This window comes from Nipponia nippon, unplaced genomic scaffold, assembly GCF_047370975.1.
Source record: "Nipponia nippon isolate SJK-2023a ecotype South Korea unplaced genomic scaffold, ASM4737097v1 scaffold_17, whole genome shotgun sequence".
Taxonomy (NCBI): domain Eukaryota; kingdom Metazoa; phylum Chordata; class Aves; order Pelecaniformes; family Threskiornithidae; genus Nipponia; species Nipponia nippon.
The window spans coordinates 587,937-611,090 of record NW_028262333.1 but is presented as its reverse complement, the minus strand read 5'-3'; the positions used below and the strand labels follow the sequence as shown (position 1 = coordinate 611,090).

Below are 23,154 nucleotides of genomic sequence, written 5' to 3'. Positions count from 1 at the left end.
GACAAGTGCTACGTTAATGCTTTGCTGACATTACAGCTTGATGGATGCAAAGGTCACAAGCCTTTTCTTCATGATGGGGAGGAGAGAGGAGGGAGTCATTCCCCCAAAAGGCTGTTACTCTGTGCAAGAGCCAATGAAACTCTGCTAGAAAACCAGCAGCTTCTCCATAGCTATAGTGATGGGCCTCGTTACCAAAGGACAGTGCAATGAGGAATGTCCATCAAGAAACAGGAATGGTCTGTAAGGTTCAACTGCAAGACGGCTTCCCTGTTCCTCATGCCTGTCAGTCAGCTGCAGCTTTGCACTCCATCATGAAATCATCGTGAGAAGGTGGAGGCAGATAATCATTATAATGACCTTCTCTTCGCTTACGGTAAAGCACTTGGTCAGAGACTGCCTGGGCCAGGAGAGCAGCACATTAAATCCCAGAATACTTCACCAGCAAAACAACATTTCAAGTGCATACAACTTGATTTTCAGGGCACCATCCATTTACAGATCATCACCTCCTGTAAGACCTTCAGCATGAGCTGTTGCGAAGAATACGCATTTTTGCCCAATTACTTCCTCCCGCTCTAACAGCCAACCTCTCCACAGCCCGCCAGTGGGCTGGGTTCAGTAGTGGGTTCTGAACTCCAGCCAGAGCTCCTGTATTTCAGGAAGCAATCCAAGCCTGGGTACTTGATCACTGAGTCTGCTACCTACCGGCGTTCCAGCTGAAGGAACTGGTTTACAGCCTTTGGTGTTGTAACACCCGTCGGCTCCAGCAAAACTAGTTGGACCCTTTATGCTACAAAGAACCTGACATTTAATGGTATCCCTATGGAAATCTTTTTTTCTTCAAGAAACTGTTTCAGACTGAGTCTTGGGAAGACCAGCAGGTATTTTACTTCTTCATTTTTCCGGATGAAGTGTTATATTTTTGGATAGCTATTTTGACTAAAGCCACCTGGTAATGTTTGAATGCTGCCACAATACATGAAAAACACTGTTTTGATAAGTTCATTGTAAACACTTCTGCATTTCTTTGACTTCCAAGTCTGCCATGTTAGCTTAATAGATAATTTTACACATATAAAAGTGATAGTCAAGACAAGAATGTACTGAAGAGTAGCAAGTACTAGCAATAATTCAGTACATAACTTAAACATAGCTTCTCTATTCTCACTCGAACAACCTCATTAACTTCAATTTTATCCACAGCTCATCTTGAGGAACCAGTTTCATTACAAGACTGGCTGGAATAGTCACCAGCTGTAGTAGTTTCATTTCAGTGACTTACTAGGCTAACACTGGTAGATTTACATGACAAAAAAAAAGTTTCTAAGATGTGTAAAAAAAAAATCATATGTGCCTTTTCAGAACTCAGTTTTTCAGTTTTTACACAATTACATCTTGAACAATTCACAACATTTCCCTTTGAAACCATAACCTAGAACATTAAAAATAGTCAAGAAACCTGAAGCACCACCCCAGAGTATCCCAATACTTCAGAAAATTGTGACTTGGCAGTCCACAGCAGTTTGGGGTTATTCCTTGATTTAGGCAAGACATTTTGAGCTCACTGGTCCTTTCCTTTAACTCTGGACCAAACGTCTCAATGTAAACCCACTGGAGGAAGCCAGATCATTCACAATTTTCTGTTTCCAGTGTTTGAGGTATACAGAACAGAAGCAAACCCACAGCACTATACCAGCTGGAACAGAGTAGAACCCAAAGTCTCTAGATCCTTGCCTAGTTAATGAGAATTATCCCTTAAGAAGTGTTAGGTCTAGGATTTTGGATTGTATTATATATTTATATATATATATAAATATATATATATAAATAAAAATAAATAAAAATGTCACATTCCCAACACCAAGTCAGTTTCTTGTTTTTGGAAAGTGGTTAATGCAGGAGCAAAAGATGCAGTGGTTAAAATGACCCAACATCCCCAGAAGAAATGATATGAAGAACAAGGACATTTTGGTATAAAGTTAGTAGTCAAATTCTCCAAGGACGTCTTTTGTTTTTGCCTTTTAAATTAACAGCCAAATATATATTTTTAAACCACCTCCTTGATCTAACACTTAAATTGCCAACATTGTCCAAATTAGTGTAATTTTTTTTTCCTGTAACGTCACTTGGTTCTTGGCTACTAACCTTTCATGTTACTCTTGGATTTGTCAGTTTGCTTGCCTGTGGGGGTTTGGGCCTGCTGCCCCTGCCCACTGGAAGAGGCTGCCTGCTGTGCTGCTTTCTGCTTTAACATCGTCCAGTCGAATGTGTAGTCATATTGGTGGTTCAAGGTCCTAGAAAAGAGTGAAATGCTTTACTGTAACACATCCTAACTTCCTTATTGCTAATACCACGCCTTTACTGAAAACCCAGAACTAGAGGTTAACTCTTTTTGTAAGCTGCTTTGGAGATTATGAATGGTATATAAATGCTAAGTATTAATAACTTGAAGGGATTCTTGAAGCAAGCCCAACTACCATCAAGCAGCATTTTCTTCACTGTTTACGAAAAGTCTGCATTTGTAGAAGCAGCACATCCTCACAACCCAGCTTACCCATTTGCCTGCACCAAGGTTCTCAGCTTTTTTTTTTTAGATATATATAGTTTTAAGGAGAGACTGCAGTATTGTAGATCATCAAATAAAAATTGCTTTGGATTCTAGAAACCCGGAGGGAGACTCTTGAGAGATCAGTACCAGCTCTTCTTTCAACAGATGCTGTTCACTCCACAAGGCTGAGTTTATGTTCTGGTTTCTCTAACAAGCTCAATGAAACAGCACTATTCCCCTCCATTGAAATCCATCTCCCAGGCACCACTGCTAGCCCCATCACCAATCTCCAAATATAAAAAGCTTCAAACACTTCTACTAAGGGGTCAATTTCTTAAGCTACTTGCAACAGAGCATGGACTCAACCCTCTAGCATTAGTGGTCAGATCATGCAATGCAAAATCAGAATTTTTTCCTTCATGTTTAACATTGAACAATATTTTTCAGGTCCTCTAAACAGCTTTTCAAACTCTGAAATGAAAGCAAGTCCCAGAAGAACTCCCTACACCACACACATACGGAGCAGCTTTCTGCAGCTTAAGTCCCACAGAGCAGTTACCAACTGGTAAAACACTGACAAATTTCTGTACGTTTCCACTTTGAGACTGACCTGAAAAGAATACGGAATAATTGCCTCAGATACATGTAATCTGGTGCCTCTTCAAAGCGCAGGCCACGACAGTAGTTCAGATACATGGCAAATTCTGCAGGGAATCCCTGTAAATCAACAGTGTTAATCAAGCCATGGCTTGCAGCAAAAAGCTTCTAACAACCCTATAAGAAGGCGAAAAAGCTGTATTTGTCTATAATGGCAGAGAAAAACTGGCTGAAGATTCATAAATGTAAATTCCACTTTGCCTCTAGTTATTCATTTATTCTGTACTTCAGAAAGTGGATTTGATCAGCAAGTTACCAGGTGCACGTTCCTTCCCCAGGATTGTTACCTGATGCATGTTTTGCAATCACAAGTCCTCTGCTACCAAAACCTTCAATATACAACATATTAAAAGCACTTCGTTCATCCTAATTAAACCTCGTTCTTATTAACTAGGTCTCTGAAATAAGTAGTAATTGACTCTTAAAAGATTCCACTCATGTTTCCTTGATAATCTACTTGAGCATATTAGAGGCAAGGTCAGTTACCACTATTAAGTATGAAGACAAACCATGAAAACCTCTTTCAAAGATTCCCTGCCTTACATATTTATACATTTCATGCTATATTAAAGCCTACATGTAAATAGGTAATAGCATACAGCATAGTGCTGTACTACAAGAAAGAGAACAGGGTATAACAGTCAGCAGTTTGGAAGATGCTGTCAGACTGGAAGGGTATATAAATGTGCACGACTAGGAAGTGCAGTCCTTGGTGCTGCTGTTTGACGTGCAAAAACTACCACGTGTTCTCAAGGACCTTTGTTAACAAGCATGTGGCTGCCACAGTTCAAGACAAATCTTAAGACCCAAAGGACAGCATTGGAAAAACATTCTGTGACATGGCTTTAAAGATCATTTTTCATCCAATTCCACTACAGCCTCTGTTTGAGATGGAGAAGACAATATGAACAATCTTGAAGAAGCAGAAACAAGTATATACAGGCAAGCTATACAGCTCTACCTTGGTTTTATTTATCCAAGGCGGCACACGTTGAACTTTCACTGTAGAAGCTGAAGAAATGAACAAGCCTCACCTAAAGAGCTGGAAAGCTTGCACAGCCAACAGTCACCAAGAACTGGAATGATGGTGGCATGAACTGTGCCAAGAAACAGCAGCAAATGCCTCCCCTGTTACACACGTACACAGTCTTGCTGGGTGGCCAAACACAAGGCACCCATGACTGCCAGAGAAGTATTATTCGGCAGCAAATGCCATGTGAGACTAATATATTGGCTCTAGTTTAAAAAAAAAAAAAAAGAAAAACCAAGAAAGAAAAGAACTTCCATTTTGCAGTATGACATCATTTGGAAACTCTTACCTTACACAAAACCTCAACAGGAGTAGACATTTTCTTTTCACTAATCTTTTCATACTTTTGCTTCTTTGTTGCAGCCTGTGGAACATGTAGGTCACAATATAAGAGATATTGTGCAACACTGGATTAAAAAGGACAGTAGCAAAAAAATGACAAAAATCCTTTGGTCAACCATAAGTATTTTATGTGAAATCTCCAAGTCCCACACACTTACTGCAAAGAGAATGAAGGTCAATCTGGTATTAAGATTTGGACACAGTTTAATACCATTTGTCGCAGTCTAATGCTTCCATCACATGGCACAGCTCATGTAGTTTAGCTGCTGCTTTTGTCCCGTTAAACAGAGCAGACTTGCATTTACATTTGCCAAAGTTCTATTAATTCCCACTCAGCACCCCATTCAAGGGCTGCCTGCGTGTTCCAGTAAGCAGCCATTACATTCATTTGCAGCTGAAGAGTTCTAGTGTTTCACAAGCTGCTTGCCTTTTTAGAAAACTTGCAGCTGCAACACCATTTGAGTTACACAACTCTCAGATGGAGGAAGAAAAACAATTAAAACATGAAAACAAAGCACCGAAGTCTATAACAAATATTTGCCATGCTTGTACTTGGCTACCATACATGAAAATACTTGAAACAAGTCTGTTGCAGCTAATAACTCAGTTGTGCCATAAACTGGACTGAAGATATCACTAAAGCTGGACTTGCTAGGCAAGAGATTATTTCCATGCTCTACTACAGCAATTCCAAAAGTCACAATGTTATTTTCTGCTTCCCAAAAAGGGCCTCAGCCTACAACAGGACAATAATAATTTGCAAAGATGACATAAGCTATTGTTTAGCGTAAGATCTAAGACAGTTAAAGAATACACATTTTGCCTGCTGCACAAGAAGCAGAAAGAACCTTTCTTCTAGATTCTATAAATATCACGCCTCGGGAAAAGCCACTTTGTATAACTGAAGCTAAACATTACATACAACCACCTCTCCAGACCAGCAGGCAGAAGCACAATACCCAAACATGAAAAAAACAGGCTGGGGTAGGGGGGAAGGCAACATAACCTACCTTTAATCCTTGCCAAGGCAGACTGGTTCTGTTGAAGTACATCAATACATAGCCTAGAGACTCCATGTCATCCCGACGACTGGAGAAAGAGGAACACCACACTGAATTACAAATTTTGCCATTTCATCCTTCATTCTAAATAGTGCAAGCATTCCAAAATTAAAAAAAAAAAAAGAATTAAGGAATAAAACCTAAGCTTTGGCGCAAAGAAAGGTCTCTTTCTAATACAGCTAACACATCTAGGTGTTCAGATTTCACTGGCAGGCACGTAACAAGTCTTCGCGAGCAGGAAGGAGATCCTAATCATTTTGCAAGCAAGGAATAGTCAGTAGGTATTGTGTGTGGCAAGTTTCCATCTGCAGTTACATTAGAATAATCTGGGAAAAAAACTTTGGAAAATAAAAAATGAAACATTAAATGTCTTTCCCATTTAATTAAGTAGCTTGGATAGAAACCAAAGTTTTACCTGTAGGGACCACAGAATGCATTGTAAGAGAGACACAGGACGTTACCCTTAACTTCATTAAGGAAGATTTTTCCCTGAACCTTGCCTCAGTCTGGGACCAATGCTGAACACCTAGAACCACAAGGGCCTAACTCCTTTCTTCACTTCTGGTAAAAAACCCTCAACTATCTCTGATTTTTTAAAAGACAAGCAACATTTAGAAAGGTGCATGCATCAGAGAGGTGCCTCTGCCTTCTTCCCACAAGAAGTCTGTTTCAAGGCAGCTAGAGAACTCCGAAGTTATCCATCCACAGACTTCACTGAGAACTTGCACACAAACTCTCATCTAAAAGGCTTCAAATGTTTTCTGTACTGCACATGCTCCAGATCCACACTTCAGCCACATGAACACCATCACACTTAGCTACACAGCGTTCATGATTACTAAGGCTAGTACAGTTCACTGAAGTGGAAAAAATGCTCCATAATTTTTTTTCCTCTTGGCAAAGCTGCCTCTTCCCAGCTGTGGTAGAATCAGATTTTTCCTCTGACTGCCCCTCTGCAGCTGACATCTATTTAACATGAGACAGAAAAACAGCTTAGTTTTTCTCCTCCCAGCTCCCTTATCAAGAGAACCTGACAGGCATTGCTGCCACTTTGCCACCCAGACAGATCTGCAAAAAAAGCATTTAAATGGTGGCAGGAAAGACTACGCACCTACTACCCCCACAAGGGAGCAAAAGGCTGCGCTCAGTATTGCAAACAGGAATACACATATGGGTGAGGGTAAAACAGCTCCCTTCAAGGGAAAACAATCTGTAAGAACCTGGACAGATCTACCTCCAGATTTTGATAGGAGAGGAAAGCAGGTGATGCTTTATGCTATAGCCAACCCAATATAACCACTAATAATCACGGGAACAGCCTGCCTGTCACCCCCTCAACTCATGTTCCAGCTCTCTGATCCTTTGGGGAGCCAGCTCAGGGAGCTATCCCAGATGAAAATCAGCTTGGCTCCCTAAACCATTTCACCACAAGGCCGAAAAAGCACTCGTTGCGCCCAGGGGTGAGGGAAGATTGGTTCACTCCTCTCGACAGCAGCTAGCTCGGAGGGCATCCCAGCTGTAACATGAAACCGCGGTCAGAGACGGAGGGGTGAAAAGTGATCCTAAGACCACAAACTCCAGCCTGCAAAACTTGCTAATTCTATTAGAACTGCAGATTTTAATCACCAACAGGATTCAGTGAACTGGTATGGGGCCATGACATAAAATTACATTTTCTGAGAAGGCAGCGGTAAATTCAGAAGCGATAAAGGGATTAGCAGTTTCCATCCCCCATCCAGTTCATTGTTTTAATGTTTAATTTCATGATTTCGTAGTAGAAAACATTTAGTTCTGTAAATCTGTAATGGATATATTACATTTGAGCATATACCGATGAAAGTGATTTTCAGGATTTGGAAAACAGGACAATACTCTCCATTACTAAAACGAGAAATGGATAACATTGCAAACAGCTCCGAGAATAGCTGCCATTACATATGGGAAAACAGGTTCTGTAACAGTTAAAATACAGCACTAAGAGTTGAAATATTCTGCCATAAGCTTCAAGACTGGTTTCTCTTGATTACAGGAATATATTATTTGTTTGCCTCACTGTTGGCTTGATCTAGACAGTTTAATAGCCTTTAGCATGCACCAAGCTACATTTCTAATTATATTAGAATTCCCAGTACCAGCAGAGATGGTACAAGGCCTCCAACTAAACTCAAAAGCCATAGTCCTTTGCAGTTCCCTCCCTTCGCTGTAAGGTGCGAGCGCCACTGTTCCCTTACACAAACGGCTTGGGTCCTATGAAATGTACTTCAGAAATGACACCTGTCATCTACCCTACTTGACCCACATGTCAAGTAGGCTTAAATAATGACACTGACAGACAATAAGATACACTTAAGGAACCTTAAGGAAATCAAAGCAAAGAGGAAACACAGAGCATTTTAAAGCACCAAATACTTGCAAGTTACACGTTCTGTTGAAACTGACCACTAGAAATTCTGTCATTCCCATCTTGATTACAGGGAAGGTCAGAGGCACAGACATTCATGGAAGTTTTAACTATGTCTAAGCATCCTCAGCATCATGTGGCAAAGCCACACTACGACACTTATACGTTACAATATCTCGGCATACATGTAAGGAAAAGAGAGGCATCACTTCGTATCTCATGAGCACCTAACGCGCACTTCCAAACACCCTGAAGTGCTATCTCCATTGGACCACTGCTAGGATCCTGCAGGAGCAATATGCTTTTGATCCAGATAAAAATGTGTTTGTTGATTAAGCAAAGCTCAAATATATATATACACACACACGTGTACATATATACATACAGAGCCAGAACTATGGTTGTGTATACCAGAAACCAAAATACAGTTGAGTGAAGTAGAAGATCATTAAGTCTTGCTTGCAGGCAAAAGGATAAACAACAGTTTACTGACTTGAAGTGAGAAAACAGGACACAGACACCAGCTTTAGAATACCCTTTCTGGCTACAGAATTGCATCTCAAGCCAGTCAGCAGTGGCATCAACAGGTACCAACACAATCGTGAAAGTGCACCGTTTTATTTGTGAAGGTCCAACAGGTCCACATGAAAGCACAGCTTATCCTTTAAAAAAAAACCCCAAAACAGTATGCAGAACATCCACCTCATACCTGCAAGCAGCAAATTAGGTGCTTGGATTTTTTTTCCTTACCCTTGCATAGGCAGCCAAAAAGAAAAGCACTTGCAAAGGGATATATACACTCATTCATGTAAAATTAGTTCAGACACTTCAGAAGCTTACAAATAAGATCATCTTGCAGCCTCCAAAAGCATGGCAGTAATCTCCTTGAACTCACCTCTGCTCAATGCCAAGATGTGCATTGATACTGGCATATCGAGCTGTGCCAGTGAGATTTTTGTCTTCTCTGTATGGTATGTGTTGCCTTGTCCTGTTGTCCCGGTACTTTTTGGCCAAACCAAAGTCAATAAGGAATAACTTAAAGAAAAATGAAAATAGATTATATTCCTGTACAACGCAAGGAATCCCCAACCTCTTTCACTAGGCATTAGCTACGTTTTAAGACACCCACACAATGTAACAGCCTACAGTTAAGAGGAAGCAAAGTAACAGGGCAGAGTCACAACTAGCTTTAACCAGCCAGTTCGAAAACTTAATAGTGAATTAGTTGAAGCCTTTTCTCAGTCCAGTAGAATAGCTTAGATTGTGCTACTCGGCATCTGTAGCTTAGTTCTACAACTACTTTATGTCACTATTGTAGTTTGTATCACATTAGCTCAATAACTACAGTGCACAATTTAGGAAGGAAACTAATATGTGCGAAAGCACGCTTCACAAAACCCACTCACACTGGAGCAGTTTACACATACAGAGAGTTAATGGCAGCTCAGCAGCTTAATTAATGCAAGTGATGCGCATCCTGCATTCTCCTCTGTGTCTCAAAGAACACTGGCCGTTCTGCAGAGCAAAAGGCCAAAACCTTCAAGAGCAAACAAGACATCTTGCTTTCAATCATGTGCTCATTTTAAGACTACCCGTACGCTATTCACAGCAGCATGACACACTTGCTGATGATATTAATACAGCCAGGAAGCTAGAGCCTAGTACATGGAATCCAATTTAGGTTTCTAATAACCAAGCTTGCCCAGTCATTTTGTATTTAGCAACAACCGAGTGCGTGCTAATTAGCGTGCTAACAGCCAGTCTATCTACAAAGGTTAATACAGACTGTACCTTCTTGCGACAAGATTTCAGGACTAGGCAAAAAAAGCTGAGGCAGAACTACGTAAGGAACTTTTCAAATTCTAGCAATCAGTCTTCGAGCTACAAATCATCAGGCTGAGCTCCTGATTCCAACGCTGGATTAATGCTACAGGATCAGGGACTACAACCCCTACAGATTAACAAATACCGCAAAAGTAACTTGGGTGGGAGAAGGAGATGATGGAAAGAAGACAAGGTTCAAGAAATTCTCAGTAAAAGCCTATCCAGTACCACCTTAAAGGTGATTCCAGAACAGAAGATGCAGCTTTAAATGCAGACAAGTACTGGAGATTGACACGCAGGCATACCTGCATCCAAGACTGAAACAAAGTCTGGCACGCTGAAGCGCTGCGAACTATAAGGTGACGCTAGACATGGAAGGATCAAAGATGCTGAAAGATTGGAAGTTTCTGAATTGCATGGTAGGCATGTTTTAGAATTCGGGGTGAAGATGACTTTCTAACTACAGTAGTCCAGACAGGAAAAACAAAGCTAAAAACCTCTTAAACTGCTGATGTCGGAGCAGACAACCTTGAGTTGAAGTCTTGCCATAATTTATATGCAAACACAAAGCACAGTGGTTCCACATTTGCTGTGCTAGTGAAAGTCACCCTGAAAGCCCAGAATGCTGTGTGCAGGAGGACGTGAAACCAAGCCTGTAAGACAACCACACTGGTCAGGCAGTTCAGGAAAGCGGGGGTCTTGCCTTTGTTGCACCCACCACAGCTACCGCTAGAGGTAGTTACTCACTTGGTGAGCACAGACATCTTCTCCAGCTACCAGCACGTCAATGACTTGGTTACTAAACTCCTAAAGCAGGTAGTATAAAGCTTCTATGTGATTACTATACTGCAAATGCAACTTTTCTAGAAGCAACGCCTGAGCTCAAATGCAATCCCTTATTTTCTGATCAAAGCTTTCTGATCTGATGACAGTCTCTGATCTATAGTTTGCAATAGCTACTTTTGCAGGGCCTTTGCCCGTTAGTTTAAGCAAAATACTATGCCTTAAGGAGGGAAAACCAAACACTATACACATCAGTCAGAATATTTTCTCTGCACATTTAGTTACAAACACTTTAAACACTTCAAAGTCTTAGTGTGCTTTCTGTAATCCTGGGGATCTTGCCATTAATTAATGGTACGAAGGGACAAAGTCACAGTTCATGAATCAAAACAGTTAACACTGGAAGTGTACCTCTACACAAACAGCTGGTGTCTAGCCCTGTTTAGCACCAACATGGTAAGGCTACTTTCTTCAAAAGAGTTACAAAAGTTAACGATGCTCTACCTCTTCCACAGCTGCTACGAGCTCTCGATATTAGACCCAAACACAGTAATTTTGCGTTCTCTCAAGACATATGGGTAGAACTTCTTAAAAAAGAATCAGTTCAGCAACACAGACCTGTTTTACGCTAGTCAAGTAACTGGATATTATTTTACAGCACTGATTTCTCTGGGGAAGTTTACTCTGTTCCCTAGCTTAGGCTCATTCTGTATTTCCCATTCCAGAGGGGTGGAAGGCAAAGGACTGAGTCCATCTTGCAAAGAGTTAAGTTGGAAGATATAGCCTGATTTGGATGAGCACAGAATGTACCGATGCCAGCCAGCAGGAACACAGACGTATTCCCACAGATAACCTCATACCACCTTAATTCTGTTTGTTGCACGATCAGCAGGAAACTGGAGAAGTAGGGCAAGATTTTTGCCAAGAGCAACTAGAGAAGTAGATCAAAGTCTCTGCCTCAACTGATAAGAGAGTTTCAGGAGCAGACAACAGAAGCCTGTCAGCTTGTGTACAGCTAGCTGCCTGGGATTTAATACATGAAGACTATCATTGTGGAAAGCTACGGACTGATTCTATGGCCAAAATCCTGAGCTATGATTCATGTTCAGCAATTTCCAGCTGTCCTGCTACAAACTGGCATATGTCTTCATTTCTCTCCAATTCAGCTTCTCTTCAAGAGTCAGAAGTGCTACATTTAACACTACAAGATAAGCTTGTGTTTCTCCAAGACACAGCTTGTTGAAGTAATTTCATTTTATAAGCACAATGGATGAAAATATAAGAGTCCTCGTTACACATTTGGAAAGATTTTGAACAAAAACTGCAAGAGAAGGAGTCTGGCTGAAGCAATAACAGAACTTCTCTATGTGCATTCAAAGACACTGCAGGAATCCTACGGGAAGGCAAGCAGACAGTCCTGTGCAGAAGCCCTGGTATTTCACTAGGGAGGCATGTCTATCCTTCAACACATTCAATAGATTGCCTTTGAATTTTAAAGAACAAAAAATGAAACCTGCATCTGAAATGAAGCATGTACATTTAGCCCTTTTTAATATCAAGTTTAGAAATAATTCCACAATTTAAACAAGCGCCACAGGGAAACATCTTAGTAATGTTACATGTTTGCCAAGTATGTCTGAATAATGCCAACATAAGAGGTGCTTTTGCAAGGTCTACATTCTCCAGAGAAAAAAAAACAAAAACAAAAAACAAAAAAAAAAAACACAAAACAAAAAAAAAACAAAAAAAAAAAACAAAAATAAAGCACATGAATTTGGGGTTGAGGTTGGAATAGGAGACAGTTCAGACCTGGTTTAATCCTGAGAAAGATGGGTCCTGAGAAGTACTAACAGTCATGCTTCTTTTCCTCTTCCCCACTGGAGATTCTAAACACTGAACAAACAATAGAGGGTGGCAGTGCATCAAACAGTATTGCTTACATTGCAACAATGGCCGGCGCAGACAGGCAACACCGAGGCGTTCGAGAAAGAACAGGGTAGCCAAATGCCATCCTTCTTCCACCAAGCACTGTAGTTTTCAAAAAACTATGTATGTTTGTATTTTTAGGTTTTAATTTTTTTTTTTTTCAAGGAGAAAATTTGAAAGATGTGACAAGGTAAATTTCAACTGTGAGCCACTCCAAAATGGCACTGCCTTGAACAGGGATAGCAATGGTGACATTTGGCTCTATTAAAAAAGGAAATTGAGTTTTGCTTACAAAAGCATCCTTTGGTTCCACAAACTGCCCTTCCCCCAAAAGACATTTAGAAAAAGTAAATCTTCAGTAAGGAAGAGGTAGAAGGCATTTAGTCACCTTAAAGTTTACTTTCATAAGCATGCAGGGCTTATTTCTAGCAGAGCTGAAAATTCATCTTTTAAGGTGGGAGCAAAATTTCTCCCCATCACCAAATTAAAATTTGAAAAAAATCAATTTAATTTTTTGAAAAGTATAACTGACAGGAAGCTACTGGAACAAGATTACCATGCTATTCTAGTCTTGGCGGCTGATTTTCTTTAAACTGTGTATAGTAATCTCTAAAAAACCCCAAACTACACTTCGTTACAAAAAGAAACAAAGTAAATACTGTATGATGGCAAGTGTTCCCTAGGTAAAGCACTTGGTTCCAAACTGAAGCAACCCTTTCCTCGTTTTGCTCATGTAAACCTATCAGTCTGCACTGCCGTCAAGAACTACCTCCCTAACCCCTAAAACCCTGCCACAGCAGCGAAGCCCATGCCCGCAGACAGTGTTTACCACCATATCATTGCATGGCTCCCTAACTAGTCTACTAATGGGAAAAAAATATAATGGTTTACAGGCAATTTTGCTTTTCATTTCAGCTGATGCAAATCTAATGTGTTCCTCCACTAAAGTAAGCACAGCAGCAATTTCTAGGCCATTAATCCACATCAAGATGAAAGGGAGTGCAGCAATGCCAACCTAGCATGACTGTGCAAAAGTACAGGAAAATGGCCCCAAAAGAACAACTGGAAATCAGAAACTAAAACTAGGAAAAAAAATTAAAGTTTTCAAGTTATACTCTAAGTCATGCCAGAAAATTAAGGAGCCTAACTGCTCGACACAGCAGAGAAAAATAGAGCTCTACAGAGTTGAAGTATGAAACTTGGGAACAAGCAAAGTTTAACAGCAACAGGATTACATAAAGACTGCCTTTCAGCTGGACTTACAAGCTTTTCCAACAATGGTTGTATCTAAACATTCAGTGCACTGCACCTCTTCAGACAAGCTGTTACTGATGTTAACCAAGCTCTCCCCTTCTAATGTTCATGGCCCTGAAGTTGGCATTCATACAGGCAAACAAAGGTAAACATTTTAAATACTAGTAGTGCCTAGAGAGATGAGACATTCTCGGATGGCATATAGAGAAGATAAGTGGGAATCTTGCTTCCAATAAACAGCTTGATCACGTACATTTGTCCTGAAGTTAATTTCTATTAAGTAGCATGCTTAATGCATTGCCAATGCTGCCTGTCTGCCCGAGCTCGACATACAAATTGCAGGATTAAGCATATTTCACTCAAGAGAACTAAAAATAAAAAAAGGTTTTCTTCTATCTAAGGTTTTCAACAGGAAACATGCACTTCTGACTACATTTACCCATCCAAACAAGTGCAACCACCTCAGCCCGCCCCCCCGCCCTGCTTTTTTTCCACAAAGTAAATTGAGAGCAGTTTTTTGTTGTACAACATATTCAAGTACTCTACAACTTAACTGTTTTCCATCAACATATTTGCATAAATTTCATTTATAAATAAAGGCAATCGATCTACATGTTGGCTATTAGTCATATCCACACTTCTGATGGCTGAAGAGTTCTCTTCACCAGTCTGTCACTGCAAGATTTAACGCCCTGAGGACTGGCAGGTCAGGAGCTCCCACGCTGGCACGAATTCTTTTCATCCCAGGAAGTCAGCCCCAAGCCAAAGATAAGATTTGACTTGATCATTGAGGAAAAAAATGCTATTACAACAGTCATCTCGATAACAAAACTCCATCATTGAGAAAAGCACCCAAGTACCCTCTAGGGTTAGTTTATAATCTTGCTGCAAGCCTAGAAATCATCTTGCAATCAAGTGCATCTCACAGGGTGGGTCAGAGACCCACATGTGTATGCCACTGCATTTAGAAGCCGACGCTGAGAAATCCAAGTTCTCGCATCAAAGAACCACAGTTTAGCATCCAAAACATCAGCTTTAGCAATGAGTTTTAAAAACGTTGTGCAGCTTGAATCAAGTAACATAGCCATTCCCTTTGGATCTTTTAAACAAAGAGCATTAGACTAACCTTATTACAGTGACGCCCAATACCCATTAGGAAGTTATCTGGTTTAATGTCTCTGTGTATAAAATTCTTTGTGTGCACATATTCAATTCTACTGATCATCTGTAAAAAAACACAACAACAAAACAGGTAAGATCTCAATGAGAGCAATACAATTCACTTAAACCTTCAATGAAAGCATATTTTAGCGTTACCTTCCTCTGCAAGTTTATATATTTGCTTAATGAAAACCAAGTCTTTTTATGCTGTTCAAATAAATTTATCTTTCTTACCTGTTAAGATTCCATAATCTTGGTCAGGAAATGGCAGATTAAATACCTGAAACTTTCCCAGACATTCAAGTCCATATTCTAACTACAGTGTCCCATTAAAGAGTAATTTCTTTTTCTTACTTCACACAAAGGTTTTCTATACCTACCACAAGACAATTTTAAAGCTCATTCCCTCCCCCTGTCCCAGTTATTCATTCATCAAGCATCACTACTCCAGGTAACAATTTTCACGGAGCAAGTAACAACTTGACTGTGGCCCATACTGTCATATCTAGGCTACCGTGATCCAGGAATAACAGTCAGCAATGCAGACGCAGAGAAACTCTGGCACATCTGTGTTGTCATACACAGTCATGCAATTTCCTGTGCGTGAGATCACAGCACATGCATTTATGTGGTACAGCTTTCCAGCTACTGAAACACTCTTCGTGCAATAGCTGAATTGTTGCAACACCACAACCTCGACAGCTGTTCTACTGGACTATGCCCTAAAAGCCAGTTCTGTGCGCCGATATCATACATCCCGTCTATTTTTCCAAGATGACAACTAATTAGTGTTGATGATCCAAAGGAATACTGCACGAAAGCCATACAGGTTCCCTGGAGATGCTGTAACACCCAGACTCTAGCTGACTGAGCAGGCAAATGGCTCTCTAAAGCAAGTGTACCGCTCCAGGCAGCTGAGAATAGGGACAGCTGACCTTGTCTCCATACAAATGCCGTGAGCTTCCTTGGCCAAGAGCCTGGGATTCTACAAGCATCTGGCGAAGTGACAACTTGGTACTGACATCAGTTACGTACTATTAGATGAAATTTAAACTACCATTGAAAATTCAATTTGAGAAACCCTTACTGCCTTTCAAGTAGCTGAATACAGCACAATCAAGCTATGTATTGAACAGCAAGAAATAAATATGGTTGGCCATTTCAAATGCTGTACTCTCATGACCAAGCTGAAAAAATATCAACTGCTAGAAAAAGACTTAAGAGACCTCAGTTTTAGAGGCCTTGATTAAGTTTGAGGCACACTGGCATCTCCATTAACAGCTTTAAGAACTGTCTTTAAGCACCACAACCACCAAAACAGTATTTATTAGCTCACGGTCTGGTACTAGAAGTGACAGGAGGTTGTGAGCACATAGTGACACGCGGTAAGAACAGACCCATAGACTTGCACGTTGCCCACCTGTCACCGCAGCTGGCCAGCATGTAACAGGCTTCCATTGAGTCGGATCAGCCTAACTGGAGATTGCTTCAGACCTTCTAACACCACACCCATGGCCGATATTGGGAGTTAAGTCTCCATACTTTATTACAGTTGCACTTGTTGGATCTGAGCATCAAGGATCTGGTGTCTGCACCGCCCTCCCACTACAGGCCTACGTTCATTTTGTATGCCACAGCACACAGGAGCCACCATTACTCCATTCCTATATAGGTCAAGTGTTGGCTTAGCTATACACAACACTGCATAACACATTAAACCCACTTTAAAAGAACCACACTGCACAAAATATTTTAGGGTTTTTAACTTCCTGACAGTAAGATTTGTACATACCTGGTCTGCTAACATAAGTACTGTTTTCATCGTAAACCTGCGAGAACAGAAGTTGAAAAGGTCTTCAAGGCTGGGACCAAGAAGATCCATAACTAGAACATTGTAGTCCTTTTCTTGACCATACCACCTGCAACAAAGAAAATTATTCAGCATTAGCGGGAATCCCAATACGGCCCAGGACACCATTAGCCCTCTTGGCTGCAAGGGCACATTGCTGACTAATTTTCAATCTTGAAAGCTAACTGAAAACTAAGGCTGGTAGTGTCTTATTTTTTCCTGGAAACAAAGTCTGAGGACAAAACAGAACACACAAGTTGGCAAGCATGTTGTACATACATTTAATTTTCCCATAAGAGGAAACACTTTAGCAGCAACTGAAATAGCAAACACCAAAATCAAAACGCAATCAAAGCAGAAGCCATTACATGTCAATATACTGCAGGGTGCGTACAAAGTCTGAACCGAAACTCATCGGCAGGACACCTTACGCTCCCATCATTGCTTCCTGCGTTATTTGACTTCACAGAAACATCTTTAGATGCTTCAGGCTTTGTTTTCGGGTATGATTTCTCTGCAACAGACCAAAGCAGCTCATGCAGTTAACTCATATACTACCTCTTCATTCATTCATGCAAATTTAACAAATGGCAATCAAGTTCTACTGTCCTATTAAGTAGAAGATAAAGGCTCTTTACCAGGTTTTCAACATCATAAAGGGAAAAAGTGTCATAAAGTGTCATAAAAGCAAAAATACAAATGTAGCAAAATATGAATTGCAGCCAAACAGACTGTGATATCAACCCTTAAGTGTCTGATACATCAATTCAGAGCAAAAAATTAAATGTTACCAATGCTGTAAGGACAAGCAGAAGGCCTCCCATGCATATTTTTCCTTCCAATCCATGTCTAGCATTTCCATCACAGGATTGCTTCATGTTATCTGCAACTGGGGGATAGCATTTCACCACCTAAGCTGCTGAGAAGACCTGGAGTCACACCCTTCACTTCTGCAAATCTCAGCTGTGAATTTCCATACTTTAAATGGGCACTGAAAGACAGAACCTGAATATTCTTCTCTACAGTCCTTCTGCACATTCCAGAAACCTACAGTTAAGCAAGAGGTGTGTGAGAAAAACTGTTTATGAAGCTGTGCTGACTACTAGTACATCACTGTAAAGATCCAACACCATATCGATCAGAAGGCTGCATTTTGCCTTTGCTAGGCACTGAGTCCTTACGACAAGGAACTAGCAGCAGCAGTCAGTGGGTAAAGCACTGACCAGCTCTCTCCTGGAGGAGTCCTGAAGTTTCCAACAACAGTGGTACAGACAAGATACACCAAGAATATACCCCATAATAAGAGCATGCAGATAAAACAAACAAAAAAAAAAAAAATCAAGATTCAGCTCAAACACAGAAGTAGCTGGGGCTTAAAGATCTGTGTAGACATTTTATTTCCACTTTAGGCAGTGACTCCAGGAGACTAATGCATAGTTGTCTGGAAAATAGTTACCACTGATAAAGCTGACAAATTCCTTGGTACTCACAGGATTCCAAGCTTAGCCAGGGTAGTAAAGTAAAATGTTTACAAAACCTCAGGGAAAAGATTCTATATTTGGATTTGTTTCAGGAACTACTGGCCTGTACCTTCCCGCTGCTGGGATTCTAGTAGAAACCATGCACTTTGTAATGCATGGTTATAAATTTGATAAAAGTTACATACGAGCTGTGGATCATACTAATTGTTTTACAGGTCAGTCTAGGACCTTTATTCATTCCCTACATCAAGATGGGATACAGAAAACACTTATTTTGAAAGCAGTCATTCAAATGAAATGTCAACAAAAGTTTTCCTCCAACATGTTAATGATCATACCAATACTGTAAGCACTATTTATCAGTTTTTGCCTTCTAAAAATTCAGTGAATGTACTATGATGTACAAAAAAAAACCACTTACAAGCGACTCAACTAGGAAAGCACGCTGATGGTATTATTTGATAAAGTCTGTAATTTATGAAAAGGTTAATATTCACACTGCAACCTGACACCGAGCCATGAAACACACACATTTTGAAAAGACCGGCCTAGCTAGGCCCTTGTAAGGAGTGATCAGAAGCTAGTTTCAACTGCAAGAGCAACAAAGAAGAGTATTTAAAAAATGCAATGCAGAGACAGAGTCAAAAGGAGATGCTGTTGAGAAAAGTTCTTAATCAACTACAAACCAGCTTCAGTTCAAGAATTACTGACTATGCCTGTAAATCTACTTCTTGGTTCCTATCAAAGTCACCTATGCAAACAGCTGAGTAGTTTTGACAAGGCCCTATAAACAGCTCCATAGGCCACCATTGAAAACGAAACATTATGGTCACCTAAAGTAATGAAAATGACCTGCCTAGTTATTCTGTCATATGAAATTTAGGTTTGTTGTGAAAAAGTCTGAAGAAGAATGAGCTGAAATGAAGCATTCTAAGGAGTAAATCAAGATCTAGATAAAATACGATTTTCTTCAAGAAATGGAAGTCCAATTCAGATGCTGAGTGTAATTGTTCAGTACAGTAATGGTTCAGTGCCCAGGAGACTGCAGTATAAGGGAAAAGGATCAAAGATCAGTCTTCAACTGAGCTAAGAAAATTTAGTTACAGCATCACAGAAAGAGTGAAGCTGATGAAAAGGAAGCTTACCCTGGGAGCTACATTTCAAAAAGCCTCTGGTTCTCTATAGGGATCTCTCTGCTTAGTAAGTGCGGTAATTCGGGTTGATTGCACAACCTCCATTTGGCCTACTTCTACATATGCACAAGAAAATTTTAATCTCCTGACCATTTTGTACTGGTGGAAGGCAGAATCAACTCTGCAAAACAAATAAAACAGGACCTCTCAACGTTTCATCTTCATGTTTACCTGCCTGTAATGCCTCGGAGAAGACTGCCGCATCTATTCATTTCACTACTGGCAACCGAAACTTCTGCTACGGTACTGGAGTAACTTGTGCTGTATTTACTTTGCTAATACTGCAAGTAAGTTTTCATTTCCCTTGGAACATTTCCAGGGAAAACAGGATTAAGAAGTAAGGCTACATCATGTCCATTCAAAGTCCAGTACCTGCTACTACTGGCAGCTCTGAGTAAAAATGTTAGAAGTCTTGGCTCTTCTCAAGAAACCTTGGACATTATGATACATATGCGCTTGGCAAGTACTCCTTACTCCCATGTGCGCATAATCAATGTAAGATGGTATACAAGCACACATTTTGGATGAGCACAAATTCAGAGCACTTTGGCATGCAAGTTTCAACACTACTGGGCTAAAACGCAAAACAACAGGGCAACAAACTGAGCACAATTCTAAAAAACCAGCTATCTCAAACAGAAATCTTCAGAAGCTCTAATACTGCATCAGCAATGAAACTTTGAGTGAACTACTAATATGAATGAATGATCCATACATACGCTTTGGATTTGTGCCGAGAACAGCGTTGACAATACAGGGATGGTTTTGTTATTGCTGAGCAGTGCTTACAAAGAGTCAAGGCCTTTTCTGCTTCTCACACCCACCAGCGAGCAGGCTGGGGGTGCACACGGAGTTGAGGGGACACGGCCGGGACAGCTGACCGAAGGGATATTCCATACCATATGACGTCACGCTCGGCATGTAAAGCTGAGGGAAGAAGGGAGGGGGGGGATGTTCGGAGTGATGGCGTTTGTCTTCCCAAGTCACCGTTACGCGTGATGGAGCCCTGCTTTCCTGGGGATGGCTGAGCACCTGCCTGCCGATGGGAAGGAGGGAATGGATTCCTTGGTTTGCTTTGCTTGTGGGTGTGGCTTTTGCTTTACCTATTAAACTGTCTTTATCTCAATCCACGAGTTTTCTCACTTTCACCCTTGTGATTCTCTCCCCCATCCCATGGGGGGGAATGAACGAGCCGTTCTGTGGTGTTTAGCTGCCTGCTGCATTAAACCATGACAATTATTTTTAAAAAAGTAAATAACTAGGCTAGGATAACACAAAGTATGGATTATTATCAGCTTTCCTGAAGAACAGCAGTAGATTATCTTATTGAAGACTACACAAGACATTAACATGACAATATTATTATGAAGAGCTAAGATTTACCCTTGAACTGGCAGCACAACGCTGTAACATCCGACACGGCTGTTCAGAACCCTAGTCCATATTCAAGCTGTAAGGCGCGCCCAGGCTCACGCATGCACCGTCACTCTCCCTTGCCTCATCTGTTTAAAGCTACAGATCAGTTAGAATACAGTAAATATCCTTTACCAAGCTTTCCGTCAAAGCAAGGTTAAAGATCTAACACTGACCTTAATTTGACTTCAGCGACCTGTCTAATTTGAAAGGCAAAGACTCACCACGTCAACAAAGTTTCCAAATCATGTGGTTTAGCAGCCTGATATATTGCCCCAGTATAAGCATACAGCTGAAATTTTGTAACATCTTGAATTTCAATATTTGCAGCTCTGTGCTGAACAGCTGCCTCATGACACATGCTTTGCAAGTACCGGGTTTCCACATCCCATACAGTAAAGCAGGTATGATGCCAGATCACACCACAAGCGAATGTTTCCCTGAACTCACGTGGGGTGGTTTTTTTAATTCCCTTGACTAGCCTCGAGAGAAGTGAACGAAGTACCGATGCACATCGAGCGCTTAGTAGCAACTACTGTAGTCAGGTCTACGCAAACTTAAAAATCCTTTTCTGTTTTCAGAGCTGCATCTTTCAAAAACTGTATGATGTCTATTTCCACAACTGCATATTTCATAAATAATGTCAATGACAAAAAAAACGTTTGAGAAAATGTTAATAGCTTGTTTTGTTTGTTGTTTTAACTGGGAAAACATTTCATTTGGTTATTGTAATATTCTCTTCACACCTAGTGTGTTTTCCTTTGGAAGGGTCAAATTGAGGTAGGTCAACTAGCAAAGAGAGGTGGGCGAAGGGCTAACAGAATTCTGACATGGGCCATGAAATTATAGGCCCGGTTTCAGACTACGGTACCACTTACACAGTTTTAGTAGATAACCAGCAGTTTCACACATTACATTGGCACTTGTAATTACAGCAAAAAGGTAACAAAAGCAGCACAATTATGCAAGCTGTGTGAGGTGGTCATGTGATGAATAAAAAAAGGATTCAGAAGATTCACATGAAAGAATCCCAAATTCACATCAAGATGAATTAAATTACTGAATAACTGCTCAGCTGCTCATCACTGGTAAAGAAACCCCAAATCCCATACATTCTGAAGCCATGAAGGCAGTAAAGGCATTGTCACCATTGGCATAACGACACATCGTTTTCTCTACAGCTTATCATATACAAAACCAGAACATGAGCTCAGGGTCACAAGAAAGCGTTCCTACTACCAGAGCAACTATAACAAGGCTATTTTGCTCCAGCTTGATAAAAATCTCTCCTCCATCAACACCTGCTTTGCCAGGTAACGTATCCTCCACTAAAGGCCTCTGTCCATTCACTCACCGACTACTCCAGCGGAGGCTGCGGCAAGCTGGCGTTACAAACAACTGCGAACGCCATCCTTCTGCGAGGCAAAAAAAGTATCTCTGGTGCCTCACTGCAAGGAAGTACAATGCTTCTGTGACAGGACGTGAATAGTTAAACTCAAACCTTAGACTTCCAGAAACATTTATAGTCACGTAAAAAAAGGACAATTTGGACTTTTGACATTACGTAAACTCTTGCCACTTCCATAATTCATAGTATGTGACCCTAGGATTACCCTGGGTAGTCCTACGCAATTAGTTCCCCAGCACTTGAGCTTTCAAACACCACGTAGAAGAGTTCACATGACAAAAATGCAGATTGTCAGAACTAAGGTGGATAAAAAAAGCTATTAAAACAAAAAGTGTACAGTGAACAAGCAAGCTGGAAAAAAACTTACTACCAGAATTACCTGAGATCCCCTTATAAGTAAGTTTGACAAGTCAGCGGGCACATGAGGGTGAATATGCAAGTCTGGAAGGCCTCATGAACACAAAGGATTCAGACATCCTACAGAAAACCAAATGACACTGAACTGATGAACACTCTGGAACTGTATTCCATTTCTGCAAGCACCAAGTCATTTATAGAAAAGTCTCTGAACTAGGCATTAGTCAGATGATGCGACTAAAGAGAAGACAGACCTCCCTATAATCAGATAGCTCTAATATCAAGTGTCACTGAAAAATAATAAGTAATCCTAACCAGTGAAAGTACAGGTATTCTACAGAGAAACTGTAAAGCAATCGGTATCAATGCTTAAGGCACTGACGTGCAAGCCCCGTCATCAACATTCAGGAAAGGAAATCCAAATCGGAACAGGGACAGAAAAGAGACTTCAAAAACGATGGGAAGG

General features: G+C 40.6%; 1 protein-coding gene across 3 annotated transcripts in view; it reads right to left on the bottom strand.

The window, feature by feature from the left end:
- CSNK1A1 (casein kinase 1 alpha 1) overlaps window positions 1-23,154 on the bottom strand; it is a 37,133-nt gene that overhangs the window by 5,781 nt on the left and 8,198 nt on the right. The window contains exons 3-10 of one of the 3 annotated variants that reach the window (XM_087753529.1): window positions 16,780-16,906; window positions 14,953-15,051; window positions 12,456-12,539; window positions 8,935-9,074; window positions 5,588-5,666; window positions 4,525-4,599; window positions 3,159-3,265; window positions 2,146-2,294 (exon numbers count right to left, since the gene is read on the bottom strand). In XM_087753529.1, the coding sequence (XP_087609655.1) occupies window positions 2,146-2,294; window positions 3,159-3,265; window positions 4,525-4,599; window positions 5,588-5,666; window positions 8,935-9,074; window positions 12,456-12,539; window positions 14,953-15,051; window positions 16,780-16,906 (860 nt within the window). The remainder of the gene's footprint in view (window positions 1-2,145; window positions 2,295-3,158; window positions 3,266-4,524; window positions 4,600-5,587; window positions 5,667-8,934; window positions 9,075-12,455; window positions 12,540-14,952; window positions 15,052-16,779; window positions 16,907-23,154) is intronic. The other 2 variants (XM_087753530.1, XM_087753531.1) reach the window with 2 other exon arrangements.